Source organism: Dermacentor albipictus, chromosome 9, assembly GCF_038994185.2.
Source record: "Dermacentor albipictus isolate Rhodes 1998 colony chromosome 9, USDA_Dalb.pri_finalv2, whole genome shotgun sequence".
Taxonomy (NCBI): domain Eukaryota; kingdom Metazoa; phylum Arthropoda; class Arachnida; order Ixodida; family Ixodidae; genus Dermacentor; species Dermacentor albipictus.
The window spans coordinates 109717814-109739540 of NC_091829.1; the positions used below are offsets into that span (position 1 = coordinate 109717814).

Consider the following 21727-nt stretch of genomic DNA (forward strand, 5'->3'; position numbering starts at 1 on the left):
GCAAATATCTGCAGACAGTTCAGAGAGTCCGCAGACAGTGATCTCTGGTCCATGAAAAATTAATGCGATTCTGGCAGCTTTTGGACTGGCGGGCGGCGCTTGCAAACCTCTTCCCAAGAAAACAATGCGGGACAGCAGTCCCAAGCAGTCCGGGACTGGTAATCGGAAGAGGCGCACTACTACACATCAGTAAAGTTGACCCAAACACAGGGTTCCCTCGAATTGACCGCCTTCCATCTCGAGGCCCGCAAGAGACACCGACCTCTGCTTCCTCCACCCCCGCCAGAGCGGCCGCCGCCACCTCCGTAGCTGCCTCCCCCGCCGAAGCTGCTGGAGCCGCCATAGCTCGAACTGGGCTCCTCTTTCCATCCACTGCTTGTGTCTTCCTGCCAGGGGTCATCTGCAGCCGCCGTGCTGCCATTGTTGTTGTCACCAGAGCCATTGTTGTTCCAGCCGGAGTCGACAGCCCCGTTTGTGGCGCCCCAGCCAGCCTCGGCGGGCGCACTGTTGGTGTGGCCTCCTCCTGCACCCCAGCTGCAAAGAAGAGTAGCATGCCTGTGTGGATCCCGTCACACTGGGAATTCTTTCCAGCATTCAAGTTGTAGCCATATTTTCAAAGTTGTCCTATTTCATTTTCTTAATTATACCACTGGACCAATCAGTGATAACGGGGTCTAGATTTGTGGAAACTAATGACTAGGATAAAAAATACTAGAAAATGAAAAGCGTTAGAAAATACAGCTACAGATCTTCCTATAAACAGCAACTGATGTGTAATTCATGCTCGATACTAACCTGGCACTATGTTCTTGAAACAAGCTAACAATGCAGATCTACACAGCGAACTGTAGACAACAGGTCAATGACATAACAGGGCAGTTTCAGTTCGAAAGACTATTCAAGATATCCGAACCCCCAAAATTGCAGTCGATTCCGTGTGCCAGCTTTGTAGCACTACAGCAGTGGTTTGCAGTGAAGCATACTTGTGCAAAAAGTAGATAGGGGCCCGACAGTGCTTATGGCTACGAAACACTACCCGGTCAAGTGCCAATACTGTGCTGCCTCTACATGCACCTCAACAGCAGCTGCCAGGTGCTCGCAATCTGGCTATAGAAGCACTGCTTCCAACTACAAATTTGACCAAGTAGCAAGCTTAGCCATGTTACTAGACCCTCATTCTAAAGTACAGTAAATTCCCGTTAAACCATACCAGCTTAAAGGGATACAGAATAAAAATAGAAGAATATAGAGTAAGCCCCACAATTGCATTCCTAAGACACGATTGCTATAGTATATAGTCATTATTCGGGTTACTTTTGAGCGGATGGCTTTATTTTTTACTCTCTATGAGCGGCCACCACGTCCCTCGCAAAGCGCTCCCGACAACAAGCCGGCGGATCCGACGTCACACCTACCCTCAGCAGCCGCGGAGCGAGCTGGCCGGCTGCGCAGTTTTGTCTTCCTCGCGCTGCGCAGTGCAAAATGCAAAGTTCTAGTGAGAGCGATAGCATGAGCAGAACTTATGACTCCGACTTGCATGAGCGGCCTACTGAACGACCACGCACGATAAAGGCGTATGCCTACGATCCGCCTGCGTCGTCAAGCGAAATTGACGACGACCCGCCGCAACAGTCCCCTTCCGCGGTGCCGAGAGAGTCTGGACCAGCAAAGTGGTGTTTACACTGTGCATTCCATGTACACGCGTTCGCCTCAAGAGATCAGGGGCGGCATCATAGTTGGAAGCCAGATATAATAAACGCGGTTCCTGCGGCTCGGATCGCAAGCTCGCACCTGTCACGAATGAGTTATTAGCGAGACCAGAGGCGCACGCCTCATTGACAGTGTTGCATCCGTGGCGGTGCGCCCAGCGTAATTCACTCACGCAAACGCTTTGCCATGTTTGGCTTCAACAGAGCGAGGACGCTTATGCCTCAGGCTATGCAATGTCAGGCGACGTAAGGAATTTACTCTGCATTCTGCGCAAAGCGGCTTGCTCCGCCCGCTTAGATGGGTAGCTGCTAGCGTGTAAAACATGAAAGCCACCAATGCAGAATACAGATGCCATGAGTACACACTGTACAAAAAAAAAAACGTAGAAATCGTTGAAGATATTGACGCGTGTAGACCTCCCTGTACCTACGCCATCGGAGCAGGTGTGGCCAGCGGCGTGAGCATACCAGTCGGCAGCCGACTCTCGCGCGGCAGGTGTTGATGCGCGCAAGTAGCTGTATTGAAAATAGATGCGATGAAGCAACGGGTGAGGATTGAAGCCAGGCATGTGCCATGACTGAAATGCGCCTCTGTAAGCAGGGAACGCCTTGTTATTCACGGAGTGAACGAGTATATGCGCAGCCGTTTCAGGGTCCTGTTTCATCGCAGCCGAGCACTCCTTCCCTTGGCGCACACGAGATGGCGCCACCAGTCTCATGTCGGCGACTTCTTTTTTTTGTCAGCCGTCGCTTCAGACGATGCGGATTTCGATTCATTCTGGCAGAATTGGCCAAACATCTGACTCAGAACGTCGTACAAACGACAAATTATGGTCAAATGGCACCTGTGTGAAAACTACAGCGTGAACAAGTATGCGAGAAAAAGAATACCGCTGCCTGCCGTTTTCACATGTGCACAGCAGACCCTCGGCATTTTGCGGCGCTGAAACGGCTGCTCCACACATCAAACGACAAACCCACGAGATGAAAGACGAGGTTTTCAAACAGCTCACACGAGGAAGCGGTACGAATAGGGCGGTCGAACAAAGAATGCCCGTTGCTGCAAACGTCAACTCGCCCCTTCGCGCGCTCAGTGTGGACGTTCGCTCGCAATGGGCCAAGAGGTGGGTAAGCCTGATGTGACATCCAGTTTTGCCAGAGCTTTTAGAGGAGGCCAGTAGGTGCTGTGATTTGAGAAATATTCATTAAAATAATTACTTTTTGCTCACTTCTCAGAAAGAGGGTTGTTTTGGTTGCTCTCGGTGCGACAGCTATCACTGGAGACAGAAATCTCAGCGACAAATTTTTTATTCACTATCCCTTTAAGGGGGGACACGGCAATTGAAGTGGTCAAATTGTCAAAATTTTCGATTTTCTGATTTATTCTTCGCTATCCACAGATGTTTATTTACGTCGTAGTGAAATATGCGATAGACATAGAGAAAACAGCACTTTCGTGAAGTGCTGTTTCGGAAGGCCCCATCGCACCGCGGATCGCCCGACTATCAGTTGATGCAGCGCCGCCATCTTGGTATCAACGTAAAGAGGAGAGATCTGAGCTAAAAATAGCCGGCACGACGCATTTCTCCACCGAAAAATAAACCACCAAACGCAAGCTAAAAAAAGGCAAACGCGGCATTGCGATTGGGCGTAGCAGTCACGTGGGGCACAGGGCACGCTCCTATTGGCTGCTGTAGACGAATTGCTGATGAACCTCTCCCGCACGCATTTGCACATCAGCGGGCTGCACGTTCCTATCAACGCGATTGACGATTGTGGAAGCTTACGCACGTTTTCTGCGATAAGCCCCAAAGGAATGAAGTTCCGAACAGCCCACGTGTACGGAAGACTATGAAAGGCATAGAAAAGTGGGAGAAAACTACTCGTAGAAGCAGATGCCGCCAAGCTTGTTGACGAGGCACGACCAGTGCACGTCGGTGACTGGGAAAGCGTGCCTGCGTGTGCTGCTGACGACGCGACCACAGAGCACCTACGCTACCGCAAGCGACGGTGCATTTTAGGTGCTCAAAACAAAGATTTAAATGCTTACAACAAATGAAACTGAGTTCCGTTTTCTCAGCTTTCATTTTTTTTTTTCAGATGCTTTCAGTCATCCCAGTGCCATTTTATACAATGAAGATTAGATCATTCAGTCTCTTGCACTTAGATCCTGAATCATTGATAAGTGCAACAAATCTCATATTTTAACGGCACCTCATAAAAAAATTTGTAATGGGTTTTTTTATGTATAGGAAAGCTTAAAAATTATTTTTATGCTCATTTTGGCATTTAAAAAATCCACCAATAGCTTTATTGCACAGAATGGGCCTTTGTGAACATGCGGATGTGAAAATCTCGGCGAACTTATGCGTAATCAATTTGGGGATGACCATTAGAGGCTGTTAATTCTAGCTGAAGAACTTTAATAGCACAAAACTTATTTCAGTTATATCACCATAACGAATCACACCTGCTTGCCAAATTTCACCAATTTATTCCCAACACGTCCCCCTTTAAGCCAGTTTTTTATCCAACGTAGTTGAGATTAATGGCAGACTTACCCTTCAATGTGTTTATTACCCGATTAAGCCATAGAAGTACATTGTGTACTTGTTGGTTAATGAGTGTTATTCATTTCTTGCTGTGTGCCCGTCGTATTCCACAGTTATCTTCTGCAACTACGGTTAACAGATTATGCACCGAGCTCGCTATAAGTGCAAGCTACACATTGCATGCTTATGCCATGGCTGTTGGAAAGCCATACCGTATTTACACGATTGATTGCAAGTCGACTCGGATGTAAGCCAACCCCCCATATCACGTGACAGGAACAAAATTTTAAAAAACAGCATACCCGAGGGCGCATTCGACAACGAAAATTTATTGTAGCCAACATGGTCACTGGATTACTCGTCTTCACTAGTGCTACCATCGTCATCGTTGCTGTGGTCCCACAGCGCGCCGTGGTCCAGCAAAATTTCACATTTGGCAAGCGACCGCACCACGACATCTTGTGGAACAGCAGCCCACGCCGAATGCACCCAACCACACGCAGCCGTCAGGGAGGCTCTTTTGACAGGTCCGGTTAGCGTAATTTCGCAGTCTTCTGCTGCCAGCGACTCGTACTCGCGGCGGAGCAGGCCCTAAAATTGAGGCGAAGGTCCGGGCTTGTTTCATGACCATGTCGCACTTCACTGGAAGGGACCGATCACGCATTTCAGCGACATACGCCACAAGCTTAGCCTACAGCTCCGGAAAGCGTCCAGACTTCGGCACGTGGGAAATTTCTCACTTGCCGCCACAGGCGAAAATTTCACTTTGCTTGCCGTCGCCTCTCTTGCACCACTCATTCAGGAACATCAAAATTGCGGCCCGCTGTGCAGCGATTTGTTTCTTCGGCATAAAGGAAGGCAGCCCTCTTGAACGCTGCTGTGAACGAGTGCCGAGCGATAAGTGGGCCTGGAGCACTCATGACTGGGGAAGCATAGAAGTAGCACGTAGCCGGCAGTCAAGTGCAACGCGTCAAACCAATGCCAATGCCTTTCAACAGAGAAGTAGAAACCTGTGAGCATTGTCTGCTCTTCCATGAACTACCAATACTCCCCGCAAGCACCACCGTTCTGAGGGTGCCGCCACAAATGGGAAAAGCGGCGCTTCTATCAACTATCGATACCCCCCCCCCCCCCCCGAGTATTGCATGCACTGTAAAACTCTCAAAAATGCTGAAAAACACTTCAGAAAGCGAACAAACGCGCAGGATAGCGAAAAGATACGGGTAGGGCCATACAGCAAACATAAAATTGTAACTACGCTGTAGCTCCCGTTGGTCTGGCTCTTTTGGCGGGGCCATGTTTTGGTTTCGATTGTAAGTCTACCCCCCTAACTTAAGACTTATAAATTTAAAGAATCGGTCGACTTACAATCATGTAAATACGGTAGCTGCACGCCGACAAGCTCCTGAGTCGGCGTGCACCATCTCAGACTAGTAATGGTGAACTGTGCTGAACTTTGTGAATATTACCTGCAGACGTAGCATGATCATGATGGGACCACACAATGTCAACAGGCGAGTAAAGCATCGTGTTATCAGACACTCACAGATACAGTCAATGGAGATTTCTTTTCATTTTCTTGCTTGATTTCATTCTTTTTCTACATTTTAGTTGAGTTGAAAATCCGCTGGTGCTGTGGCATCCACATTATTGAGGTTTTACTGAACCTGCGAATACCAGTGCCCACCTGGCGGCCCGGCAGGATGACAAGCCTCAGATCGGAATGGCCTCCAAGCGCCCTGTGTGCTTGTGTGTGAAGCCACATGAACATAATTTCAGCACCGTGCCAGAGACCGTTGTGGCGTCTTGCAACTTTGGCCTCTCGCCAGGCCAAAGCTTGGATGAAGAACACTGGGTGCTTGGCACAGAAGAAAAATTGGACATCGTTCGTGCTATCGGACGTAGCACGAAATAGGAGTGGGCACTCGACAGGGATCTACCGTTGTAGGGGTTGAAGGACGGGACTTCGGGATGGAAACCCAAACTTGGGAGGAATTTATTCTACATTATGTACAGGGAGGTGAGCGTCAATTAACAGTTGTACAGTCATTACGGGCCGGCAGCAACTCGGACGCTGCGGCCCGCGGCAAGAAGTCCGAGAGAGGTGAATCAGGGAATCAGGGCATCCCAGAATGCTCAGGTCTCTCTGGAAGGCTTCTTATAAACCCTTCGAGCACTGTAAGTCACGTCATGTTTGACCAATGGGAGAGTCCGCTCCGATGACGCCACTTTCTGCCAATGGTAGGCGCCCGTGTCGCGGTGTCACACCTGGCGGCTTCTCTGCGGTCTTGCCTCGCAGACTGGCAATGCACTTCTAACGAGGAGAAGGAGGGGGGCTGCTCATGCTCCATTGTCCGAGCCCACCTGCTCCCGTTGACTCGGCTCCGCAGCGGTGGCAAATGCCTTCTTCAAAGGCGAAGGGGGACGATTGAGCTCCATTGTCCCAGGCCCCCTTCTAATCCCGGCGACGCACGAACTTGTTGCCTTAAACTTGTTTGCTCGGCCGCTTCTCTGGAATGCGCTTTCCTGCTTCTGCATTCCTCAATTAGCTGTGGTGCCACTCGAAGTGGTTTGGGGAACTCGAAGTAGCCTCAGGAAATGGCGCCATATCTAACACCGTAGACAATGGGGAAAGGTTCTGACTGGTGTCGTATAAGTCGCGGGTTGCTTTTTAAGTTGCGACTATAGATTGGACTTTTTACAAGTACTGCTCTAAAAGGGCACATTTAACCGGCAAATGGAGGCCTCGGGAGAGCACCTGAGATAATAAAGGAGGTGGCGCAGGATCTCCAGGGCACCCAAGTGGTAGCGGGGAAATCAAAGTTGGAAGCAGCGAGGCCCGTGAGTTGGGTCAGTGGAGGCCAATAGTGCCAGGGGGTGTTCACATAAAAATTTGGCTGTCCGCGATAACCCCTGGCCCGCACAGTCTTCGGCGAGCCCCAGCCCACGGACCAGTCTGGGTTCTAGCTTTGATGTCCCCGTTGCCGCTTTGGTGTCCTGAAAGTGCCGCCAATAATGGAAAACAATGACACGTTACAACTAGTAAAAACATGATTGAATAAATGTAATTACGTCCAGCCGTCAACTCATGACTCTAAGTTCAGCACTACTGCGCCCCACGACTTCTGCAACACCAGTCTGAACTTTGCTAACAACAGTGTGTGGCATTTGGAATGCGTGAAGTTGATCGGCAGTGCCGTTGCAACCGCGAAAAGATACGCCGACGTCAACAGTAACGTCCCTGCGGGAGCATATACATAAACATTAGTCTTGGTTTACCACCACGACGTCGGCGAAAATTCGCTTGTCAGCTATGAGGTTCAACTTTTCGCTGTTGCCAAAGTGTTGCCTAATGACAGTGATGAGGACGGCACGAAAAGCGATAGCACAGGCAATTCAGGCCCAACAGCAGCAGAAGCTGCACGTTACGTCAGCCTCATGAACGAGAACAGCACCCCGCAACGAAAAATGTGCCCAGAACTTCTGCTGCGCTACCGTGCCCGTGCACGGAGAATATGCAATGCCAACAAGGAATCTGCAGTTCAAGTATTTGCAGAGAAGAGGGGGCTGGCTGAAAAGCTGGCTCGCAGTTTCACTAAGTTTGAGGCCTCTGTCACCACTGCTAGGCCGCCTCAGCACCAAACGAAAATAACGGGCTTTTGTCACACGAAGCGAATAAATACTGCAAGCTTTTGCCCTTGATCACACTCAGTTCTGTTTCTGAGTGGTAAGTGGGTAATCTCATGCTATTTTGGTTAAGCAGTACTACCTTTCGTACATACTTTTTCTGAGCTCCGACCAACTACGCTTAAACGAAGTTTCACTGTAGTGATATGCAAGAAGGTGTCTCTGCTCCCCGGGGAAACATGTGAAGTAGCTATTGTTCCTTCATGACATTAAATAACTGCAGTTATTAAATAACGAACACTAACTTGCTACTGCTTACCATCCACAAACGAACGGTCTAACTGAGCGCCTAAAGGGGGGAGGAGGGGATCAGAACTAACTTTCTAGTTTCTTGACAAAGGGCTGAAATTTGGCACACACACTGTACATTGCTATAAAGAGACAAATCTAAAATTTCATAAAAATATCTTTATTAGTTTTTGTTTTATAAGAATTTATAAGTTCCTTGTTTGTGGAAAGCCTGGCACAGCAACGAAACATGATAGGGAGCTGGGAATACTTTGCATGTTTACCCAAATGTCTAATAATTTTTTGCTCAACATAACACGCACATGACTGTGCTTCACTGCGTGGAGCCATGTAGTTATTGTGAATATAATTAAATAATGGAAGGATAAAGAAATATATCAAGACTGTCTTTAAGTACAGCGCAGCTTATGGATCACAGCAAAACAAATGACCAAAATTGGTCAAGCCATTGTTGTGCTATGCTTTCCACGAGCGACGTGATTGACAAAAAAAAAACGCAACAGAGAAAACTAGCTGCAAAGTTTTTAAAAGCACTGCACATTTATTAAAAAGCACCAGGGCTGTAATATTTTGTTTCATTGATGCCAAACATCTTCTCGCACCTTTGCTTCTTTGTTTGGTGGGCTTTGGATGCCTTCTTCAGGCGTTCTTTATCCTTTTCTTGAGCCCTCTGGATGGCAAGGGCACCAGGATGTACACCCAAGGTAGCACACATTTCCGAGTAAGCTCTTTGGCTCCCTGAATTATATTTCAAAACTGCCTTATTTACTGCTGGCTCTACCGCAAAACATGAGGCATGCTCATCCTTTGACAATGCTGACCAAATAACTGAGTGCAAGCTTTCAGCTGCATTCTGGGTCCTTCCACTTTTGCAGCGCTCCAGCAAGTGGACGTCTGAAAGATGTTGATACAAAGGCAGCATAACTTGGGAAACTGCTCATAAGCTTGTATTTGTGAGCAGGCTGTGGTTCTTTTTTCACTTCTGCTGCTCTCTGCTCACACCAGCTGAGAGGGCCAGGGAGGGGGGCACAGCTCATGGTGGGGGTCACTGTCAGTAGATGACACGTGATAATACGTGGCCATGACAGCTTTCTGCACTGCAGCAACATCGTTAGTGTTCTTGCTGATAGCCAGGCCACAGTAGTTGGTGAGCTTTTTTATCAACTGTTGTGTGAGCCCACCTTTGGCACCCAGTGGTTCCCCTTTCTTGGCCTTGCTCACAATGGAGCAAAGACCAGTGCCCGTTCTTTTTTTCACATGGTTTATGCAGTCTTTTGTGACTGCTATAAACCCATATGGCTGCTCATCTCGCAATGCCTGGACAACACGGCTGTCTCCATCAGAGACGACTGCAGTATATCGCAGGTCGTTCTTGGCCAGTGAACGGCCAAAAAGCTGCAATGCAGCCTCCACTTCCATTCGCCCAGAGCCAACTTGGCAGTTTTTTCGACACTGGTGCTGTTGCCTCCACTGAAAGTATGTGGGGTCACTCTTCTGGGCCCAGGCTACACCCAAGACAGAAGTTTGACAGAACAACACTGTCCAGCACAAGCTCTGTGTGGAATTCTATTATGCACCCAACCCTAATGTGGGAGCCGTGACCACGTGTGAGCCACGTGCCATCACAAACAATGGTCACATTTTTAGTTAAGCCAACCTCTATCTCGCTGTACACCTTCACAGCATCTATAAAGATGTTGGTAGCCTCCCCCTGCAGCAGGCTTGAACAGCCCCTTCAAGTGGCCCTGGAATGTATTGGGGTGCAAACCACGATGGGACACATTGTGGCCCAGAAATCGGTCGGGGCTGTCTGCCTTTTCCCTATGGCTTGAACAGCTTGCACTGAGCGAATGTTCACATCAAACACCCTTGCACTTTCCTTCCTTTGAGAGGACCACTGGGACTCAACAGGGCCAAACGTAGTGCATGACAGCACCATTTTCACTGCCAGAGCGAGCCTAGTATCGCAGTGCACACTCGCAGAACGCTGTTGGCATCTTGGGCACAGAGTTTTGGTGATCAAAGAATTAATCACGGAAACCGCACAATAATGTACTCACTGTCACAAGGGGCCGAAATTTGTTCTTGGCCTTGCTGGTCCATCAAACAACTTCCGCTCAGTTGTGGACACTGCGCGAAGGGAGTGGCGAACGCTGTATGCCTTCGCTTCTGCCGTCACTGCTGACACGAAATGCGGCTTGAGGCGCGCCTGAATCATGCGACGTTCGGGCGAAGATTCGTCTGGTGAACCTTGAGCCACCATACTGTAGCTCGTTCACGGTTTGGGCTCAGTCGCAGGTTGCGTGTCCCTGTCGCACGATGCGTCGGAAACAGGGTCTCTGCTGGTGATGGTGATCTTCCACCCATGTCACCAATGACGCGATCTCGGTTGCCGACGCACGCGGCCGTACGCACAGGTGTGACGTCTTCCGGTGGCTTGGTTATCGGGGTAGATGGCACAGGGCAAATGTCGGCTTCGCTGCTGCAATCGCACGGTGAAAGACAGCACGGCACGTTATCCGCGTGTTCAGTAGGGTGCTTCGCTTCTCCCACTGGCCGCAGTCTTTTTCTCGCCGTAGAAGGCTTGCGCGTCCGTTTCCCGAAGGCGTGCTTCGTCGAAAATTTCTTTTCGAACGAGCGACGATCCATCACTGATCTGGGAGCTTTCAGAAATCCGAATTCTGCGAGTGTCAAATGAAGAACACCGCCGGCGTGGTTTGCAAAGCAGACAACTGCGGCCGGCTGCGGTTGCCAGCTTGTCCGCTGCCGCAACCAATGGCGAGATGCCTTTCAGTACAGCAACCAATCGAAGGCCCGCTTTCATCGCAGGGCCCGTGTGACCACCTCTAGCAGACCCGCGCTTCTTTTGCGTTTGTTACAAGATGGCGACGACCAAAGAATTCAGAAACTGAACGGCGAAACTTCGAGCTTTCGAACAATACCAAGATGGCAGCGTTCTGTGGCGGGAAAGACGAGTTAGGGCTCCGCGAACTACGGTGATGTTACGCGATTTAAAGCAGTTTTGTCACCCTATACACTGATAAATTTTTTTTTTTTCGTGCACTTTTAGTGCGTCTTCAGCCAAACCATTTTGATACAACGTAGATTAGGCATTACAGATACCGAAATGCGTCGTTGCAAAAATTTTTTTTGCGATTTTTCGCGATCCGACCCCCCCCCCCCTAACCGCACCTTTACTGACATGCTGTCCATATGCGTCTCCGCTGAACATCGCAACTGGGACGTTGCGCTGCCCTTGGTTACTTTTGCCTATAATTCGTCTCGCCATGATATCGCCGGCTTCTCTCCATTGTTCCTCTTGTTTGGCCGCGACCCTATGCTACCTTTCGACACCATTCTGCCTGCTAGCCTGAATTCTATGTCCGAGTACGCCCGTGAAGCCACACTCAAAGCTCAAGAAGCCTGACATATTGCATTGACGTCGACTTGTGGAGTCGCAGGACCATCAGCGGCGCTTATGTGACGCCCGCCATTGGGACGTCCATTACACACCGGGCACCCTGGTTCTCCTTTGGTCACAGTCTTTCACGCTACTCTGGCCCTTACTGTGTCTTGTGTAAAGTAAGTGACATCACGTACGAAATCGCCCCTCTTTAGCCAACCATGGCTCAGCAACGTTCCGACGTGGTCCACATCGCGTGTATCAAGTTATATCCCTCGCCCGCCTCCTAACCAGCAGCGAGCCGGTGCTTCCGCCGCCGGGGGTGATGTGACACGCTGACGATGTCAGCTTGGTCGGAAGACGACGACGCTCTAGGTTGCGCGCGCTGGCTACCATTTGTCAGCTGCTATAGTTATTGTCAATATTCTGTAAATACAAGTCTGACTGTTTTTAACCCCGTAACAATACTAGCCCGCTAAGTGTTGTACTAGAGAGCTTTGTACAATTTCTATTGCTTTACCTCTGGTTGCTGAAAAAACATTCAGCAAAACCAATAGTATTCATACTCAAAAAAATTTATTTGCACTTGGTTTTCATTATTTGAAGTCGCTTCAAAATTGAAAGCTTGGTAACAGCACACCTCTACTTCAATAGCAAATCTGAGTTGCATGCTGGAAGTTGTCACGTGCCCTCTAAGGAGAGTTCTAAGAATTTTTTCAAATTAGTTCTTTAATAGCAGGGACAAATATTTGAAGTGATGCAAACGTACGATTTCCGGAGGTGAGCATCACCAACATTCTATGTACTTGCCCTGTCTAGCTTTTGCCAGTGATATTCCTTCCCTGCTTTCTCGCATACCAGAGCTGGAGGAACACACGACTCACGTCACAGACCCCGGGGCATTTTTTTTCTCGTGCATTTTTGCAGAGTGGCACTCCTCCAGTGAGTCTCGCACGCGAGCTGTTGCACTTATTCAGGGTGTCTACCAAGTTGACATTTCCAAATTCCCCGAGTTTTCCAGGTTTTCCTTGAGCACCTTTGCGAAATTCCCTGAATGAGCCAGATCTTTGTTTTATGTCAAGACAGGCTGACACCACGTTGCCCGATGCTGTCACTCTCTAGTAAGCATGCTGAAACAAAAAAATGACTTAATCCAGTTTGAATAGTAAGGAGTAATATATATTTTATTTAAAAAGAAAACAGAAGGCAGGTGTTAGTAAAATGCCGAGCGAAAGAAATGGTAAAGCCCATTCCAAATTGAGTCAAACATTTTCAAGTACGAATGAAAAGGAGATGCAAACATAAGTAAATATTTTTTTAATATCAGCTATTTCTATCAACTGATAGCAAGCTCATCTGTATGAGGTCCTGAACTTTGTCACAACTAAGGTTCTCTCTCAGCAGCTGGGAAGTCATACTCAACTGTCCTGACATACTCTCAGCCCGTACACAACATCTCAGTGTTGGGTTTCACTGCGTAAACAATTTATTTTGGTTTGGATGAGAGACACCTGTGTCTCAGCATCAGCCATCACTTAGTTTTTTTTAGCTCAAGCTCCTTCAAAAAGGTGGCGGCACCCTTCCTTTCCCGTTAATTCCTCAGTGCGTCAATCCTTTCTGTTCTCATCCTCCTTCTACCACGCTTTCACCACATGGATCATCTGAAGCATCCTCTTGGTCAGTTGTACAGTCAACATTTGATTTCTTGAACTTCCGAGGGGCCGCAAAAAAAATTGAAAAAAAAAAAACGGGCAGTCTTAAAAAAATTAATGCATGTCTTTAACTGCCTTTAAGGGCTAAAATTACCACAGGCACGTCTCAAAAAGCTCTGAAGGCCTGCCAGTACGCTTTTTAGGCATATCAGGGCTTGTACTGTGACAGAAGACGACGTGCAAGCATGTGTAATTAAGTAATGTATACTGTGTCCCGCGACAATTGCCCCCTTCCCACGCTTGTTATGCTTCACCGCCTAACACTAGTGTACCGAGGCGAAACTAACTTTCGCAAATGGCATTACGCAACGCGCTGTGCTCTGCGAGCTTCAAAGCCAATCGCTAGGATTACAAAGGCGGAGTCGGTGCCATTGGTGATAGCGGCGAATTCTTTCAATGAAAAACACGGCACCGCATGGCAAGAAGCTTAATAGCGAACATAGAAGCAGCTAGGCCTGACGTTGCCACGGTGGTGGTTACGGATTTGCGGATTTGCCTGCGAGAGTGCCGGTCGAGGCGGCGAGATAAAATAGCGGCGGTGGCGGCTTTGATTAATGCCATTTCAGACCTGCAGTCGGGGCAGTATACACTGACTATATGGAGTACGTGGTGGTGCCGCAAAACCGTGCAAATTATCGGGCATGTCCGAAAAATCGGGCTTCTAGAAAATCGGCCGTTAACTACTCTGGCAATACATCGTGCCGATGACACGGCGTCAATAATGATTCGTTGCGATTCCTCTGTTACTGGAGCCAGCATTAACACGACCTTCGTTCCCTTTCAATAAAGTTACAGCTAATTTTCCCTGATGGAAGCACAAATTCCCTGAGTTTTCCCCGAGTTTTTCCAGACTGTTCAAATTCCCTGAGGATTCCCGGTTTTCCCGGTTGGTAGACACCCTGACTTATTTCATGCAGCTGATGACTGCCCACTCTGCACGTGAACACCTGATTACTGGCACAATCATGAGCTATCAGGCGGGTGTGAGGTGACGGAAGAGCACGATGCAGTGCCGGAACAGTGTATAAAACGAATTTCGTTCTCCGCGCACGCCTCTGCAGCATGTGCAACAAGCAAACGAAACAGAAGTGCACCTCTTGCTGCGATGCTAAGCAAAACAAAAGCAGACAGCCATTCGGTTTGTATCTAACGTTAATTCGTCTAGTGAAGCAACAGATTACACAAATAATTGATGCTGCCTCGAACAATTCTCAAAATGGCGTCACTATGAGCAACAACGCAGCACTGCCCTGGACGCAGGGGCACTTGCACAATATGCATCGACTCTCCAGCTGGGAGCAGAGCACCCGCGAGAAGGGAAAACCGACATTTTGTTTATATTTCAGCTCTCTGCGGCGCATAGAGATGTAATACTTAGACACTATCGCTCGTGCTCACTGTATGCACTGTGCTTCTCAGCTCAAGATGGCCAGACCTGGCAAGGGGTCCCTTAAGCAATTCTTATTTGGAGATGCACAATATAGCCAGCATATTTGTCTATTCATTAGATCGCGTCCCGTTGAACATTTCCATGTCAGCCAAACAGCAGCACCAGAGATCACGGTAGTAATTTCTTTCAGGGAACTGTCTAGTTCTAACTGCGCTTGCTGTGCTTACGCCAAGGCTACACTACCCCAAGCAAGCAAAACATTGCAACCAGGTGAGAACATGCAAGGTGAGCACGTACATGCTGAGCCCGTAAATGCATTCCTCAATGTGACTTGAGCATTCCGGACACTGCCAGAAAAGTAATCCACAAGAGAACACAGGCATGCATCCAGCTCCATCAATTGCACACTCACCCTGTGGAATCTGCGGTGGGTGCAGCGGTTCCCCAACCGTTAGTAGACTGCTCGGCACCTGTGCGAGGGAGGAGAGCATGCGCAATGCAGCTGCTGCAACAGACTGCAGCGAGAGACCACTGTGCTGCGTAGGCAATTTTTTTGGGGGGGCTATAAAAGGCAAAGCTATTAAATAAAAGGCACGGCCCAGGCAAAACGTTTCACAAAAAATGGAGAACTGCTGTTTTGCCTACCGTAGGATGAAATTTCAAGAATACATTGGAGAGAGAGGCAATTAACGTTTTTGGCACACCCGAGTTCACCACAAATTCAGAGGATTCCTCAAAATTGTAATGCAGATCAGTCATCCTGAACCCTTTATGTCAGGTGCCTTTACCACTGATGCTTACTACTTTCCTGGCCACTGAATTTGCAAATAAGTCGCATTTTTGTGTTGCACTATTCTTAACATAGGCAGACACTAACAGTGCATTGCACAGAAGCCTTTGCTTTTTATTTTAGGGCATTTTGTATCCCGAAATAACCAACAGTAATATGCTTTTATGTTTAAATAAAAGGCTTGCTTTGAGACACTTTAACATAGGCATGTTTAAACCTCAATTATTCTCCGCCATCCATACCAGCTCTGATAGAGCTGCTAACTTAACTATTTGACCCATAACACAAGCACTGCGTGCCACATGTGACCAGACGAATGCCACAGCTTTATCGTTTGCACAGAATGCCACCACACCACTAGACGCATCTCTACTTGGCAAATTTCATATGGAATACCAACTCAAGATCTTGTTTCTAATGAGCACTAAAACAAAGTGTAGTGTGCACTGCAGTAATGTCTTTATTCACTGCTTGCAACACAATTGCAGACCCTAACAGTAAAAGCCACAGGATAACTTACCCATGCCACACAAGGACATCAGTAATAAAATGGAAGAACAGTGCCATCAACATGCTGCACATAACTGTGCATAGGTTTATTTATTTTTGCCTATACCAATCTTGACAATTTTGAAGTGGTTGGTCACCAAACTGGGTTTATTGGCCACTTTAAACACTCCGTTTGTCTATACAGCTTTTAGACGGAAGTACTGTTGACTGAAGATGTTCTAAAGCTGCAGCATTTTTTAAGCTCTAAACACAATCACTGTCCTATATTACTTACGATATTGAGGTTTTTATTAAATTAAGTGTGGCCTTTGGAGAGACGTATCTTACAAATACTGGCGCTTGGCATATATTATGCCATGCATACATTATGCTATGAATTCCTGAAGATTGGTGCTCTGCAACTTTAGACGTTTCAGTTGGGTGTCTGCAACCACCCACGAACACAGCACACGAGGTCCTGCTTACCTAGCAAAGCACGCACACTTGCAATGGCAATAGTTGGCTGGACTCAAAAGTTGAGATGGGGTTTGCCGATTTGCATGCGCAGGAGCCAGTAGTGTGCTACTTGGCACTGCCGTATGCCAGCTGAAAGTGTGTAGCCAATATCAGCCGCTCCAAAATCAAATCAAGCCGTAGTCCTATCTTCCGCAACAGCCATATCCAAAGTGCGCTCTTGGGGACAAGCTAGAACGTCCAGCAAAGCCTGCAGCAGATGCTATGCAGCTTTTGAAAAGCCAGAATGCACGCAAGAGCCCACGTTTGCTCCTGCGTACTGTCACCTCTGCAGGTTTCCTGCGTACACCCAACTGAGACTGCCCAATAAGATGGCACTGTGTGCACACCCAATTTCAATGCATTGAAACTGCCAGCAGGAAACTAATGACGCACAAGTACTCAAACTTTTCATTTCCAGTTTGATCTTTTTGTATGCACAGCACGAATATGGCATGAAATTCGTACAATCTAAAGCGTTTTTTTCAGTTACATCTATGAGTAACTTCAGTTCCAGCAGAGTATAATCATGGTCGCACAGTGCAGCCAGGACAAAGTCCCATTCAAGCATCTCCTCCCGCAGTGACCATGTTACCCACATAAGCCACCACACAACCTAGCATCAATGCTGTTACTGCAGCAAATTTAAGTCCTCCAAGCCAACCTCGCCTGCCACACGATTCGAAACTGAAAGCAGTTATAGACACCTGCCAACACCACTGTCCTCATTTCATGCATTTTTAAAACATTAGTTCGTAGACAGAAGTGTACCAATGCCACCACCACGCTCCTTGCTGGACTTGCACAGCATCACACAAGGGTGCATTTGCCACCCATTCATAGCCTAGCATGCCATGCCCAACTCTAGAAAGGCTCATGCTCAACATGCACATTGTAAAGGCGCAGTGACAAAGCAAACCTTTGTGTTTGCTTACTTGCAGAAACTGAATGTGCTCATTCCACAAATGATGCCACTACTCACCCGGCTGCCTGGCACCCGATGTGGCTTCTGCCGTCACTCGTGCTCCTCTCCCACGGCCTAGGCTGGAAGGAAAAATCAAATTGCAGCCAGTCAGTCAGTGCTACATGTCACACACGAAAGACAGATTTATCTCGCCACCATTGTAGTGCTGCTTATGCAAGCCGTAGTTTTCTAGGAATATTACTAGAGAGAAATGTGGCACAAGTGTCTATGGGAGATGCAAATGTGTCATTAAGCAAGCATGGGAATGTTGGACAGCGCATAAATTTGCTCAACTTCCGTCTTTGTGGCTTTAGAATGCACTGTGGCTTTGCAAATTGTTCATTTTTAACAACAGCAAGATACAAATGCAACAATTTGCAATTTACACACGTGCACACTCATCCCCTTGCTGTGTTGAAAAAAAAAAAATCCTGAGCACTTGGAAATTTAGCAAGACGATGCGTAACAATAACTGTCGCAAGAGCATGTGAAGCCACAAGCTTGAAGATTTGACAAATCCACATAATGCCCATCCTACCGATCATGACTGAACAATTGCAGTGCCAGAGTTCCCAATAATTCCTGTTGGAAATCATGGTGTCAGCCACGAATCGAGCCCAGCTGTGTGCCCTGTAACAACGTAAAGAATGAGGGCTTTCCCTATGTGCCACCAGTCCTACCACGAAGCTCCCAATCAGCAATCAGAGCCCGATGGGCAACGGAGGAGAGCCCTTCAAGTTCTGTTCTAGGTTCAGTTTTCACTTGACCCCACACCACCCACACTTTTTTCCAGTCTCGCAAAGCTCACACTGTAGACCGCCACATGCATGCATTATTCAAGTGACAGCAACACAACAGAACCAACATGCAACACTACGAAAAAAGTAACAACAAGCTCTCATTGTCTGAATAAACGCAATCATATGCCCGTAAATAAATGTGGAAAGTGCCAGAGGCCAACATTTTAAGCTGAGATACTAGATGATGTGGCATTACCTAAGAGCTGGAAATGAAAATACTTAATGAGATTTTATAGCCCCAGAGACTGAGCATATGCCATCTTGGGTGCTTTGCACTTGGTGGGAGATGAGATAGTGAAGGCCGATTTTACTATTTAATACTTGCTATCACAAAGGAGACCAAATAGCAAAAGCTAATTCAGATCAAAATGGGCGCATTGGTTGCTTTCATGTTATGCAATCTCGCGGTAACATGCAGGCCACCACACCGGCTCCTGGACAAGAAGCAGCAAAAGAATGCTGTGTACATGCGATGTCTTGGGATGCCACCAGCTGTATCTAATTCAATAGGCTTTTAACCATAAACCAACATTTTACACAAAAAACAGCACCGCACTGTCTGATGCAGTTTTACTCGCCGACTTAAATGAAGCATTTTGTTGGCACTAACATGCACTACAGGCCTGCTGGAATGGCATTTTAACAACCAATGTTGACACAATATTTGCCTTTCGCGTCCCTTTTAAAGTCCCTGGACATGCTTTCTTTGCTAAGTAGCGACAGCCTCTTCTTTCCCCTTACATTCAGTATCATCCAACTCACTCAGGCACAGTACACACCTTTGGATGGCGTAGAAATGTTTCTGCATCATGATAGCCGTGATTAATTGTAAAATGAGGAGCAGAAGAATAAGCCCAGCACCACGCCTCTAAGCCCGACAACTAGCGTCTGTTCTAGCAGTAGCCAGCAAAACTCTCAGCTTGTGTGCATCACAGCATCACTTCTGGCAATCTGCAGCCCGCTTCATGCCACACACCTCTGCTACACATTTCAGGTTTATACCTTCACGAAAGGTGGTAATGCTGTCAGTAATTCTGCTGTGGCAGCAAGTGTGTCGCCCATGCAAATAAAATACCGACTTTTGCACACCTCAACAGGTAACTGAAAACAGATGCTGGATTCTCTGCACATTGTGGGCTGCATTAAATTTGCTCTTTCATTTGGCAAAGTAAGAATGATGTCCACAAAACATTATAAGCAATAATGAGTTATTGACACCATTACACATTGTTAACCTGGCAATGCACATCTCTGTCTATAGTGTTGGAACATGCTAGGAAAAGCACAGCAGGTGGAAAGAGCTTCCAGCCACAAGTCCAGCCCCCACAACTATCAGCAGCGTTTTAAAGGTCGTTAATTAGCTTGTGAAACTTTTACAGGCTTTATTCCAGTTGGCTAATGCCGCTCAAGCTCACTACACTGCATAGAGTTCGTGACAGAGTATGGGGGCTAATGACCTGCTTTGTCCACTCGCCATGATGAGATTCATAGCTAGGTACTCAAATATCAGTGCGTTCAAGCTTTCAAACCACACCTTCTGTGCAAATGGGTTGGCTTTGCTTATAGTTATACAGACTCAATTCCACTAGCATCTCACTCATTTCAAGTACTACCAACACCAACTATAGGGGTCATAGCAAAGTGGTACAGATGATGCATCAGTAGAACAGAATATATGAAAGCAAAACATAACCACAAACTATGTTAGTGGCATTGCCATAAATTTGTTTTAAGGGGGAGGGTGCCCAGTCTTTGCTACTGGTCAGCACTGAAACAAAATGGCTATTGCAAAGTACTGCAAACGGGCAATAAGATTAAAATGGCAATATGAAAAGGAAAAGCGAGTGACAAAAAGGAATGCAGAAATTTTACAAAGCCTACAGAGGCCTCAGAAAACAATTCAATATATATCCAATAATCCCTGCAAAAGCAAAAGAGAAGCGAGTAATCTGTAATTACAAAAGCTTAATTTCATTACATGTTCATATTCATCACAGCTTGGTGTACACAGCTTAACACCAGGCCCCTTCTTCCCAATAACCTTACAAACAGAGCACCAGCTCAAATATCTGGCCTGCATGTCAGCAAATACACAAGACATATAAACATTTACTGTACAGCACAGAACAACTTGATCTTTCCTGCAGCCAAGGTTCACCTACACACCAAAGGCACCGACGCTGATTAGACTGCCTAGGTTTGGATTCCAGAGGTAAACACTGGCAAACGCTCAGTTATGACTGTGGCTGAATGTGCAAATCCAGTCAAATGTCACTTTTATTTAACATTTACAGATTCAGCAGCATCTATTAACAGGCTAGTGGTGCATATCTATGATAAACCTTATTGCAAACGCCATGACAAACCTGTCTCCTTGTGTCCTGCTCCCACAAGGTTTGTTACGATTATGCAGAACTTAAAGGTATGGTGCAAAATGGCAAAATTAAATGATGCGGTTTTACATGCCAAAACCACTTTCCGATTGAGGCACACCATAGTGGGGGACTCCGAAAATTTGGACCAACTGGGCTTCTTTAACGTGCACCTAAATGCAAGTACACGGGTGTTTTCGCATCTCACCACTGAAATGCAACCGCCGTGGTTGGGATTCAATCCCACGACCTCGTGCTTAGCAGCCCAGCACAAGATGGCGCCATTAGCACAGCAGCTGCACCACTGAATAAGTTGCTAGGTTGCAGACCTAGGCCTGTCCAAAGCAGAAAGCTAATGCCAGGTCTACAACAGCATCACATTATCCCCAAATACTGACCAAATTGAAAATTTTGTTATGGAAGTCGTCTGCTGAATGAACAATCAAATCAGAATGAGCAGCCAGCACTGGAACTTCACACACAAGTACCAGTGCTGCAACATGCAGCCTAGCGGGCAGAGAAAAGTTCAGAATTGCAAACTCACTGCAAGCAAACACTGGCATGCTACACACGGTAGCAGCACACATGCTCGGACAGGCCATGCCCAATTCCATCTGGCATTAGTGTTGATACAGGCGCACATTTGTTATTGCTAAAAATGTGCATTTTTATGGTACATTTGCTCCACTGTGTCAGCACATTCAGCTGCACACTCAAGTTGCCAGAGCTGGTTCCCTATCATTATGTATGCAACCTGGCTGAGTAACTACACTCCAAGGTACAGAAAGGCCAGGTGTACAAAATATGAATGAGAACACAAACACCAACTCCCAATTGACAGAGCTCATAACCGTCGCTAGTGTTGCTTTTGTGTCCGTGTTTTGTACTCCTGCCTTTAAACCACACCACGAGTCCAAACAGACCCGCTAAGTTTTCAATTTTAGCTATGCCTACTTTACAACCGAAATTTTTGAAGCAGAAGAGAAACATTTGGAGGCACACACTACAGGCTGAAAAAAGCAGAATTCACGCACACAAGTACAATCAAAAGCAATAGGTCTAATTTCCAGTCCAACGTAGATGCCTCCTTAGTGTGC

At 47.2% G+C, this 21727-nt stretch overlaps 1 protein-coding gene across 1 annotated transcript in view; it reads right to left on the reverse strand.

Annotated features, from left to right (window-relative positions):
• LOC135897498 (probable ATP-dependent RNA helicase vasa-like) overlaps positions 1 to 21727 on the reverse strand; it is an 86961-nt gene that overhangs the window by 52627 nt on the left and 12607 nt on the right. Inside the window, 3 exon segments of the mRNA XM_065426142.2 lie at positions 263 to 534; positions 15115 to 15172; positions 17477 to 17538. Coding sequence (XP_065282214.2) covers positions 263 to 534; positions 15115 to 15172; positions 17477 to 17538 — 392 coding nt within the window.